The sequence below is a fragment of the Vanessa cardui genome, chromosome 2, assembly GCF_905220365.1.
Source record: "Vanessa cardui chromosome 2, ilVanCard2.1, whole genome shotgun sequence".
NCBI lineage: Eukaryota > Metazoa > Arthropoda > Insecta > Lepidoptera > Nymphalidae > Vanessa > Vanessa cardui.
Genome location: NC_061124.1, coordinates 3,395,676 through 3,408,754, shown reverse-complemented (window position 1 = coordinate 3,408,754; position 13,079 = coordinate 3,395,676). Strand labels below are relative to the sequence as shown.

Here is a 13,079-nt window from a genome sequence, read left to right as displayed (position 1 = left end):
CAACTGTGGGATTTTTATCAGGCTGTTTCTTTGTTTTTACTATTATTTGATGACTGTTTAGTCCTTGAACAGCTGAAAATGTTACGCATTGTTGAGTAAATTGTGTAATGCGTTATCACGTCTGAACACTTGAGGTCGTATGACTAAGCTAACATGCTTTGAATTTTTGTTATGATAGAAATCTGACTGTTTCTTAGTATTGAAATAAATCCTAATTAAAGTTTTACTGTGCCACTTGATAAGAAAACATTTTTAAGTTGGTTGAACGATTTCGAATGTTTAAATATTTGTATTCAAATACTTCAAAGAAAATGTCTGAAAAATTATGTAAGAAAAACTATTTATAATAACGAATTTTTATTTCTTCTAGTGAAAAGTTTTATTAACACAGTTATTTATTGAGTAATTGAACCAATATATTTTTTTTAATTTGAAATGAATTCATTAACAACAGCGCGTGGAACGATAAAGTATTTTTTATTGCTCATAAATATTGTAAGAGCAATAAAATTACGAGAATGTAAGTTTTCAATCAGTAACAGTTTATAAATCGGCAAACACGTGCTGTATATTTATAGCCTTCACTTATTTTAGTTCAATTTTATATGAAAACACTTCGGTGCGTCCATAAGAATTCAGATTATGGTATAGGAAATACACCACAGACACAGCCTATTAAGTTCAGTATTCTGGTTTGCCCTGTAAGTAAGACCAGGAGAATTGATGAATATTTTCACTCTTATTCATTAGAAAAAATTACTATTGCTATTGGTACTATTTTATCTATCTACTCAATATAATTATAAAATGACTCACAAAATCCACAGGCTTGTCAGTGTCCTAAAGCGCTTGGTCGAATTGGATGAATAATGATAGTTATTTTTTTTGTCAGAATTCATCTTCTAAATTAAATAGGGGATGAAAGTTTGTATTGAAATTGTCATATGAAGTGGATCCCAAACGTAGCTTGAATGATTATGCGTTAGAGTAATATCAAAATATCAGAGAAATTTACATTAGTAACTTCGATTGTACCTACACATTTCTATGACATTTACGATGTATCGGACCATTACAGCTGTTTTGTTCTTTATAATTGTATATGAGGAATAGTAACAATAGAATAGTATAACAAGTTTGTTACAAATTTACGATTGTCATGCCCATAGTCTTGATTTAAACCTGTATATGTAGGTACTAATTTTATATACTAAAACCTACAAAACGCTCTGTATATTCTGCTATAAATAATCAGATCAGATCAGTACACAAATCTCCGAATATTAATATTTACATATATATATCTTAATACCTATATTTGTAGTAAATTACTTTTAAATTGTCCATAGCTCTGACCAGCAAACGTATATGACAAATTGAAAGCTCGTTAATTTCATAAAAATCTTCATAAGAATTTCGTCACGACATACCGAAGTTCGGTCATCCAATCCGTGCTTATGAACGCTAATTGTCAGTTGTTTTGGTTCCGTCCATTGTGAACGCATTCAGCGCGTTACTGAGGCGTCTGCGCGGTCACTTTAGACGCTACGATATAAATCTTTGTGATAACATTTCTTTGGAACACATTGAGAAAGCAAAATCCAATTAAAAGAAGGTTTTATGTACTTAAAAAATACCCAATTGGGATAATTTGATTTTAGATCACATGTATTATATTTATTTAATCAAAAGTAAATAGTGAAGCGGGTTGGGTAGTGTTTAATATTTTATCTGCTTTCATATGACTTAAAATTTGGGCGAGGAATGTTAACTATGTAGGAAGTGATAAGCATTATGTCAGTAAAGGTGAGACGTTTTGTCATGTTTCTCGTAATTTTAAATAACATACAACTATTACAATAATATTAACTCGTGACCTTTTTTTCAAATAAATTACAAGCACAAAATGTTACTGAGACTGAATTATTCGCATTTTGATCGATCTTTATTAGATAACTAACAGTTTAACGTTAGTTTTTTGTGTGACATTTAAGAAGTCTCGGACTATTTCAGCTGACATTTCTTAGTAATTGTCCTTAATTCAATGAGGTCTTACAGAGTAGTACCATACTTTATACTTTTATTTTTGCTTTATAAATGTTTGAAGATCCTCTAAGCTATCTAGCTAGCTATCACCCAATAAAGACTATTTATTTTCGTATATTTCGTCTCTTGTATCAAAGTAATAAGATAAAGAGAAGATTATCGTTAAATGACTTCGATTATTTTGTTTGTATAAAAGTTAAAGTAGATTTAAAGTCTTTGCAAACGAAGTCGTGTATTGCTACAATTAAATAATTGAAGAATAACTAAAAGTAAACAATAAATATGTTATTTTATCTCTTATCGATTCAATAATAAATAATGTTAAGTAATTGTTGTATTTATCTTCATAGCGCTTCGGGTAGCTTATAAATATATGAGTGACGTATGCCTACTCGAATGATATCTCGATGTCGCCAGTGGGCAGAGTGAATCATGAAACCTGCTCACTGTTTAGTATTCAATCGCTGTCCTCCGAGCAGGACGAATATTTTAATATTTTATAATAAAATTGTATCTTTTTTTATTTATCATTCGGTGGTGCGTTCGAACTACAATGACATATGGGAAAACATCGCACGTTATATACAAGGTGCTCTGTTTGTGTATAGATTTGTAAAATTGATTGCTATATTAACAACAAGCTGAGACTAAGACTTCGTATGGTAAAATTTAAACCCCTCCCAAAAATATTTCGATAGTCAGCTCCTACGTACGTCCAAAACTAGAGGTCCCATTGACCTATTATTACAATGATCTCGCAATATTCGTTTCATATATAAAACTAAGTTTATATAAGTATAAGAGTGAATAAATTTGGTGACAATATGTACGTCAGACATGGGTGCAGCTAAATAAGAAGGTAGCATTCATACATAAAATTTAAATATTTTGTTTTGTGGACGAGATTTTACGAATTAGTTGTGGCAGTGTCGCACATCCTTAAAGTTTTGCAAATTAAATAGAGCCAGTTCCATTGAAACGATTGGACTTAAACTGTACACAATATTAACGCTGCTGACAATATCATTACCTGAAACTTTTATATAAAGTATATGGATTAATTAAATAGTTCTTTTTTATATAAATACATTTTGTTTACGCTTCATAAAATGACACATTTAACTACATAATATAAACAAACTCTTTGTTATGTCTTAAAAGTTTTCCTCGTTATTATTGCTGTGTGTAATGTATTATGTAATATATGTGAATCATTTAAATAATATTATTAAAATCGATAAAATGCTTATTTATATAAAGTTAAATAACTTAAAAACTGAAATAAACTTTAATAGTTATGTAAGAAAAAATAGTCTGTACAAGTAATTAATTTTATTGTACGTAATTTGCTGAATGTTAGTAAATTTATATTGTAATTATAAGAGTAAGATTACCTCGCGCTAAATATTTCGCTTTTTATTCATAATTATTTAATTAATTGTTACAATATTAGATATTCGTTCGAAATATGTTTCAAGATTTTTAATGTAGTTTGTTTTGGATGTTGAGAGTTATATCTGTGGTTTTAAAATGTAGCTGATGATCGTACTGAAATCGCTTTAAGCGCAAGCAAGCGCTATTGAATTTTCATACATCGCTTTTTCTCGTATTCGGAGTTTAAGTTAAACATAGTAAGGAAATTTGCATCTGTCGATGGAAAATCTATTTAATTTCATAGAGCAGCGTAGTGGGAGTCCTAAACCTTCTTAATAGTTATATAAAGAAAAACCCAACTCTGATACACTTATATGTTACTTTAATTTTTAATCTATTATTTGTGCGTTTGTGCAAAAGCGAAAGGTCTACGTAATTTTGATTTCAAGCTCTTGGTAATAAAAAGTGCAACTCGAAATGTGCTTTATTATAATATACTTAAAGATCATTTTCTTTCGTGCAGGAGTCGTGCCGGCACGTCGGCGGCTCGAAGTTCTACGAAGTTGTAGACGGGTCGTCGGCGGTCACATCCACACCGTCTCCGACAGAGAAACAGGATCACATGAAACCTATTGAGAGTGATGATGAAGGTGATTGAGAATTCTCCGTAACTTATTGACTACGAGTCGAGATGGCCCAGTGGTTAGAACGCGTGCATCTTAACCGATGATTGCGGGTTCAAACCCAGGCAAGCAACGTTGATTCATGTGCTTAATTTGTCTTTATAATTCATCTCGTGCTCAGCGGTGAAGGAAAATATCGCGAGGAAACCTGCATGTGATAAATTTCATATAAATTCTGCCACATGTGTATTCCACCAAAAAGCATTGGAACAGCGTGGTGGAATATGTTCCAAGCTTTCTCCTCAAAGGGAGAGGAGGCCTTGAATCCAGTGGGAATTTACAGGCTGTTTTTATAGTTGTTGTTTGTATTGACTACGTTGTCGAACCTGACTTTGCTCGCGTTTAAAAAGTGGTCGTCTTGTGTAAGGTATATAAAAGCCTCTGCCCTCACTTGGAGTTTCTTCTGCCTCAAACTGTGTTCCGCGGTTTTACCGTGAAAGCTTATAGACAGACAGAGTTACTTTCGCAGATATAATATTACTGGGTATTACGCCATTAAGTTACTTATGTCTAAATGGTCTATTTTACCCTTAATTGGTCATCTTACATCAAAGATATTGGAACTTGGGCTACTTGGTTAAGAACTTCATTAAGGAGGTTTTACTGTACTAATTTGTTGATAACACCACTAGATGGCGCTGAAACATATTAAGTATACAGTTCAGCTTATAGCCATGATTGCCTATGATATAATATACAGACAGAAAATTTGAATGCGACAAGTTTGTGATACTGAATATCATAAATTATTTTAATTGACCAATGATATCCGGCAATTTTCTTGGTGGTAGGGTTTTGTGCACACAGGCACAAGGGACATAACATCTTAGTTCCCAAGGTTGGTGGCGCATTGACGATGTAAGGAATAGTTAATATTTCTTACAGCGTCATTGTCTATGGGCGATGGTGACCACTTACCATCAGGTGGCCCATATGCTCGTCCGCCAACATATACCATAAAAAAAAAAATTTAATGTATTTTTTTTATCCTCTTTGTTGGAAAAGATCATAATATCTGTTTATTATTCTTACTAATGAAGTATATTTTCAGTATCAGATGTCGACCAAGAGTGCACAGTGTTCTGCGGAGTCAGTTACCTCGGCGCTCAGAACATAGCCGATCCAAAATCGGAGACCGACATACAGCGTATCATGAAGGAGCTGAGTTCGATGCCCGAGAACCGGGACGGTATCGCCGTCTCGATTTCAATACCAGTCTGCTCCCAGGGACTAGTCGTGTGAGTACTTATCAAGTTGGTTTATTATACTTAATGTATTTATGTATAGCTTATGAAAAATTAACAGCCTGTAAATTTCCCACTGCTGGGTTAAGCTTCCTCTTCCATTGAGAAGAAGGTTTGGAACATATTCCACCACGCTGATCCAATGCGGGTTGGGGGAATGCACATGTGGCAGAATTTCGATGAAATTAGACACATGCAGGTTTCCTCGCGATGTTTTCCTTCACCGTCGATCACGAGATGAATTATAAACAAAAATTAAGCACATATATGTAGTGGTGCTTGCCTGGATTTGAACCCGCCATCATCGGTTAATATGCACGCGTTCTAACCACTGGGTCATCTTAGCTCATGAAAATGCTTAAATAGCTTATGAAAATGCTCAACTTATTATATAACAGACAATATCAGTAGGTTGGATTTTGTGGAAGCCTGTTAGGGAAAGTACCACTCATATATTGTGTACTGGATGGATCCAGAGGTGTGTGAATCAGTGTAGCTATAGGCACTAGGGACATCTTAGTTCCCAAGGTTGGTTGCGCATTGGCCATGTAAATGTTGATTAATAATTCTTAAAGCGTCAATGTATGTTGGTTTTAGTGATCCATTGCTATCAGATGGCCTATTTGCCCGCTCCCCTTCATATAGCAGTAAAATAGTGTGTGTTTGAAATGCTTATGTGATTTGATAAAAACAAATGACTAATTTTCATTTAACAAACAAGTTTTAACGAAATAATGAATCATATTTTATAAATAAGATTAGAGTAGATTTTATTAATGATTCATTTGACAATTAATTACCAGACTCACTTTGTGGAATACTCGTGAAACGGCTTTACAAATTTATCAATGAAGAAAGTAATTTGGTGTCATTATAACACTCAGGATGTATATAGCACTCATTTCCATTTGATCATCGTTCAGTCAAAACATTGTTAGAATTGGATCATTGCCCTAAGGCAGACTTTCTTTTAAATTTATAATACTAGTATAGAACTATTCATTATTTAACAAACTGATTTAATAATTATATTGGTTAAGGTAGACAATTTTTTTAAGTGAAAAGTTAATGATAGGTACTACCCACTCATCAGTTATTCTACCGCCAAATAACAGTACTCAGTTGTTCATTGTTGTGTTCCGGTTTGAAGGGTGAGTGAGCTAGTGTAACTATAGGCACAAGGGACATAACATCTTAGTTCCCAAGGTTGGTGGCACATTGACGGTGTAAGGAATAGTTAATATTTCTTACAGCGGCTTTGCCTCTGGGTGATGGGGTAACCACTTACCATCAGGTGGCCCATATGCTCGTCCGCCTACCTATAACATAAAAAAGGTCATTACCGCAAAGGGCATGATGATCTCGTATGCTGGCTCTGCCGCGCTCTTTCCTCCCTTGTGTGTGCGTAGCGCGTATATGACAATGTCAATATTATGAAATAAGTCGTTGCGGTCATAATTGATATAACAATGGCCACAGCGAGTATTGTTCTAGAATTATTCAAAAGATATGAGAAATCGCTTGACCTGAATTCGTTTAAGGATTTGATGTTTCATTAAATACTTACAGTACTTCAGAATAAATATTTTGAATCGGCTAACACAGTATTCTACTATAGAAAATATTCTACTATAGAAAATACGCACGGCTTATAATATAGAATTGGTCATACCAAATTGTAATTACGGTTAATAACAAATGATAATTTTACCTTGAAAAACTTGGCAGTAGGACTAAATATCTAACCTAATGAGAGCGACAGATGTAAAATGAAACTGAAAAAGGGGTTTTTTTAATGATATATTTAGGTGAAGGATATATTAAGGTGGTGGTGGACAGATGAGCCACCTGAAAAAAGCTATCACGGCTTATAAACATTGGCGTTGCATGAACCATCCATTTCATCGCTAATGCACCACCAGCCTTTGAAACGATGTGATATTCCTTGTACACTTGTTTATCCACCTTAAAATCGGAACACAATAATGCTAAGAATTGCTATATGGCTATAGAATATAATATCACGAGTCGGCTACCCAGACGAACCAAGTTCGACCATCCAGAAACTTAAACAGTATTTAATAAACTTCAATAACGTTTTAATGGTACGATTCGGCTTTTGAATGGAAGCATAAAATTTACTCGTTGTATTATTTAATTTAATAGTTTGATTTCGATGTCAAGAAGCATCAACTAACAACCATATCAAAACAAATAGATACACTTTAATCATGGACAAAACGAGAAGATTTTTACTTAAAAATTGGTACCAAAACCAACATGCCATGTATAATAAAGTTATGTGTTCTGTGTAATATGGTTAAGATACCAATTGAGAAATCGTTGGCGGTAGTTGTAAATAATATTTCTTTTGTTCCTCAAATAGACAAATGCCACCTTAGTCCACCCGTGACCACGAACGCTGTAAAGTGCTCGAAACGTCGGGATGCCAAAAATAATTAATATACGCGATTCAAATCCGTTATAACTAGTTTTATTTAAATGTGTAATAATCGCGAAAATTTAAGACAACACACACTTAAATCATGGACAAAACGAGAAGATTTTTACTTAAAAATTGTTACCAAAACCAACATGCCTTATGTATAATAAAGTTATGTGTTCTGTGTAATATATAGTGATGCGTGTGTCGTTGTCGACAGTTTGTACCAAGCGGACACGAACAGCGTGATGACGAGGTACGCGGTGAACAGGATATCGTTCTACGCGCGCGGCGCGGCGGGCTCGCCCGTGGCGTCGTGCTTCGCGTTCACGTGGTCGCACGGCGAGACCAAGGAGTCGGCCGTGTACCGCTGCCACGTGTTCCGCTGCCACATCGCCGAGGCCGTCAGCCAGGTGTCGAGTGAGTGCCCATTACTATTACCCTGATGCCTACTTGAGGGTTCCCCCCAATTTAGCAGGAATCAAGGGTGTTTTATGGGAAATATTAACAAAATAAAAACATATGTATGAATAGACTACGAGGTATATACAAATAAAAGTTTTAAAAAACGTAAATTTGAGTAAAGAAATGTTTATACTTAAGTTTGTGTAATTTCAAATTGATTGATTGACGCGAATATTTGAATTTTCCTCTCAAACTTCTTAAAGTGCACTCTGCACATTAAAATGTTTAGGGGTTTTGTATTGATATTTAGCTTTATTTAGGGGAATGTTAAGTTGTTTCTTTGGGAAACAATCCATATGAAATGGAATCATTTAAATTGGATTGGATTTAAATTGCTTGCGACAACTGTGTGAAATCAAGACAAATAGCCTCTGACAGGCGTAGAGATTCAAAATCCAGTCAAAATATTCTTTATTCAATTAGGTTCTAATATTTTTGATTAACAAGATTTAACGAAATGTATAAATAATTTTCAGATTATTCACGAAGTAATTACTCGGTAATTACTCTTGTCTGAAATTAAAAACATAGTCGAGTATAGTATTACGAAACGTCTCATTGCCGAATCAAATCGACAAATCTAGTCAGTTGATCAAAATCTATTCCAATCAACGAAGAACAAACTTTAAATGTACTTATTGTATTCGGCCATGCTGTGCACTAGTAGTCACTACTACTAGTGCACAGTATGGTATTTTGATGAATACATCATTATTTGTAATACAAAACTTTTCTACTTATATCCACTTCAATTTTAATTCCATTCATATAACGTCGCTCGTCGTTCAAAAAGCCATGTTTATGAAAATCCACTGTTAATATAAATATAATTTATTATTCACGTTCTCCAACTAAGTTTTAGTGTCAAATGTTGTTTAATTAGATTTTGCCTTTTTGTGGTTGAAATAGACTAAAAAATCTACAAATTAACAGTTCAATATATATTAATATTTTATTTCAATTAATATAAATAAACCGAGGTGGAAATCACGCTTGCAATATATTCGTAAATCTCTAAATTTTTAACGTATTTAAAAATATATCTTAACACGTTTATATAGGTTCCATTTTCGGTTGATTTCGGTAACAAACTGAGAGCAGCTGTTTGCACAATCATTTATTACAAATGATTGAAATCATTTCAATATTCATGTTACAGTTCACGGGCTGTCCAAATAATTAGGAACAGTTATCGTTGGTGCGTCCAATTCTGTACACGGTTTTTAGTGTTTTGTGTTATGTGGCCAATATTAAGGTGAGATTAGTTTGTAGTGATTTCATTTAATCGGTTAATACTTATGACCACTTGGTTCTAGTATATGTTTAGTATGAGAAGCGTTAAATGCAATTATTTCCTCCTAAAAATAGTCGTGGTAATCTATCGTGAAATATTGACAAGATGATGTGATGTGTGGAGGTGATGTGCTATTTGAATGCTTATCTTTGAAATGTTTCGGATTTAGGAGTCTAATTTCAAGGGAGACTAGCCAAGTGTATGCGCAAGCGCAGGTGCACGTTTTTTCCCGAACAAAGTAAACATAATTCCAATTTCGAGACTACGGGTTTACAGATTTTTTCGACAAAAAAGTCCAATCATTTTTATAGGCCCGATTTGTGACCTAAACCCAGAAGATTTGGGATCAACCACAAAACCAACAAGGCAGTGTTATCTACGCTATCTATAATGAAGCTGAAGAGTTATTTTTGTTTTGTTATGGCGCGTTAATTTTTAAGGTATTTTATAGACTATTTAATTATATTAAATACCTACGGCCCTCGAGGAGTGACAATGCTTAGTGCAGGAGAAACCGCGGAAATGCTGGCGATCGTGTTGTGTTTTCAGCATAAATATTTTCTTGACATATTGCCTAGTAATCTCAAATGTTCTTTATCACCTCAATAAACAACTGTTATAGTAAAAAATATGCAAACGTAATAACAGATAGTACACATATAGTAAAAAAGTTGCAGCCTGTAAATGTCTGTTTTTCATTATCGCCGAGTACGAGAACACTGTATACGTCGTACAGGTCTTTTTTTTTAAAATCTTTATGTGAAAAGAGTCCTTAGTCGCTGAGCGACTATGTCTGCCCCATCGTTCTAATTTACAAATCACTAATTTCTTACCTTAATTAATTTGATTATCATAGAGTACACACTAATGGCCAATTTGGAAGAAGGTTTAGACAAAATCAAATTACATAACCCAACATCATTTAAATAAATATCAAATTCTAATTCTAATGTATCAGGTTCAGCTCCAATCCGAGCACATCAATGCGTGGAAAACATCTTCTTTTTTACAGGTCTTAAAATATCGATTAAGATTCACGTTATCTAACTACCGTTCTGCTCATAACTCACACGACAAATTTATTGATTAAATGATTTCATGTTTCGTAAAGCAAACGCAAACAAATGTAATAAACAAGTAATGTGGATTTAAATGATACATTTCTTTTTAGTAAAGTTTCGCACAGACGAGTACAAATATTTAGTTGCCTTTTTTGTCGCAACTAATCCTCAATTCCGTCGTGACCCAACATGGCATGACATTGGACTATTATCGTTTCCACTAATAGCTCTAGCAAAACATTTTTAAAAGCATTTCGAACTATAGTTATGGATTATGTAGACAAAAAACCAGAGCTTAAGTGTACTTTTTTAAATATGAGACATTAGTGAAGCGTTCGATAGTGTTGTTGTTCTATTTCAGGCGCGCCATAGTTATGTTGATAACGTGACATTATGTTACAACGCGTCCGTATTCTGTAGTGCTTCGATGTTTTATTAAAATGATAACGTACCTGTATTCATATTTAATGACGATTTCATGTTTTTAATATGAAAATGTTTTATATTCATTTGTTTCAATTGGTTTTGACAAATACTGACTAATGGTAAGTGGTCAATAACAGCTGCTAAAGCAGATTGGCGTTGTAAGAAATATACTTTACCTTTAGGTCACCATAATTCAAGAACTTTAGATACTAACATTTTGTTTCCTTTGCGTCTGTATTTGTAAATAAATTATTCCATATTGATCTTTAGCCACACGAATTTCTTTGAACTACTTTCAGTTCAAGCTGGAATTTTCATAAAATCAAATCAATCAATATATACTCCATTCAAGTAGGCTTTTACAAGCACTTTTGAATCGTCATTTAGCAACTATATTAAGTGAAGCTACCACCGGTTCGGAAATTCGACTCTACCGAGGAGAACCGGCAAAATACTCAGATTTTTTTTTCAACTTAAAAAAAGAGTTATTATATTATATTCTGCGTCTCATCGAAATGAAGGAAAAAATCAACAATGTTTAACAATTCGTTTGTATTGTTTATAAATACAAGAGTTCTTAAACTAATCTTAAAACGTCATTCTTAAGTAGTAATAAAATTTACACAATTCAACATCATTTTACTAATAATAAAATCTTCGTAACGTCAAATTAATTCTATTTTTAAATATAATTTTATGAAAATATAACAAAAATAATTACAATGTAGCGATCTAGAAATGAAAACTCCGTTTGATTGATCATGTACCAGAATAAGGTCGATACACTCTTATCTAGATATTGGATTGTTCGTTTCATAAACTCGCTGGCTTTAGTTTTATACGGCTGTCTGTATTTTTATAATCAAGTTTTTACGCATATTTTGTATAATGTGAATTCTTTTATTTTGTTTATAAGAATTTTCGTATATAATGTGTTTTTATGTCCCTGTTTGAAAGTGAAGTGAATATATACGCGAAAAAGAACAGGTACTAATAATAATAATTTAAATGTATTATTATATTCTAAAGTAATTTCACACTGGTGTTTTTAATGGTATGTTTACAAAGCGATTAATTATACGGCGTTATTTATATACGTCCTTTACATGTGTTCATTTAAAAACTGATTTCTCCCTTTCTGACATCATGGATTTGTCAATCGAATGAAAGAGGCAGGGCTTTGTTTATCTAAACAAACCCTAAACTTTACTCGGCAAAAGAAAAAAATTTTTTTTTTTAAATTATATTGTGTTGTTATGTTTATATGAGCTTATTAAATGTATCTGTTGAGCGTTAAATACTTCGTTGTAGTTTACGCCCACATCGCTGCTCATAATTATTCGTATTAAGAGGATGTGTCAGTTAAGATAATGTGTCTGGGAATTAAATCACTTCACGTTATTAACGTATGTTTGTGTAATTTAGTTAATCAATTGTTTTTTTTTTAATTTTAAATCTCATTTAACCTTTTTGGTCTAGCAAATTGTTTGTTAATTAAATAAAAATAATTCTGATGAGTCAATTGTTCATGGGTTCAATCCCTGTATTGGTACATCAAATTGCTGTTACTTTCCTGTACTTCGTATTATTATTTATAAGGAGCTGACGATGTTTAAATTAAATAGGTGTGCTGTCATCTATGATGTCATTATTAATAGATATACATATGCAATAGAACCAGTGACAATCGTTGTATAAACACGAGAAATAAATATAGAAAGATAATCTTTAAACGCCTAATTTTCGACTGCACTCATGAAATGAGGGCAAGGTAATCGTTTCTATAGTATTTATATAAAATTTCAATATTTTTTATTTAAAAACACACTTTGTTATTGATAAATGTTGATGATAAAAATGCACCGAATTATTAAACTATAACAAGTATTGTTATTTATAATATTTCGGGATTTATAAATGTGAATTTTAATTAATTAACATACCTAGTTAGCTGAGATTGCGCAATGGTTAGAACGCGCGATTTCGGGTTCAAACCCAGGCAAGCACCACTATATAATATCTATATATTCTTAATTTATGTTT

The 13,079-nt window shown here is 32.9% G+C and overlaps 1 protein-coding gene across 5 annotated transcripts in view; it reads left to right on the top strand.

Annotated features, from left to right (window-relative positions):
- The window catches only part of LOC124538160 (rab GTPase-activating protein 1-like), a 33,614-nt gene that overhangs the window by 5,051 nt on the left and 15,484 nt on the right, over nt 1-13,079 (top strand). For 3 of the 5 annotated variants that reach the window (XM_047115123.1, XM_047115122.1, XM_047115142.1), the window contains exons 4-6: nt 3,944-4,070; nt 5,155-5,341; nt 8,011-8,210. In XM_047115123.1, coding sequence (XP_046971079.1) covers nt 3,944-4,070; nt 5,155-5,341; nt 8,011-8,210 — 514 coding nt within the window. Of the gene's footprint in view, nt 1-2,504; nt 2,636-3,943; nt 4,071-5,154; nt 5,342-8,010; nt 8,211-13,079 lie in introns of those variants that run through there. The other 2 variants (XM_047115151.1, XM_047115133.1) reach the window with 2 other exon arrangements.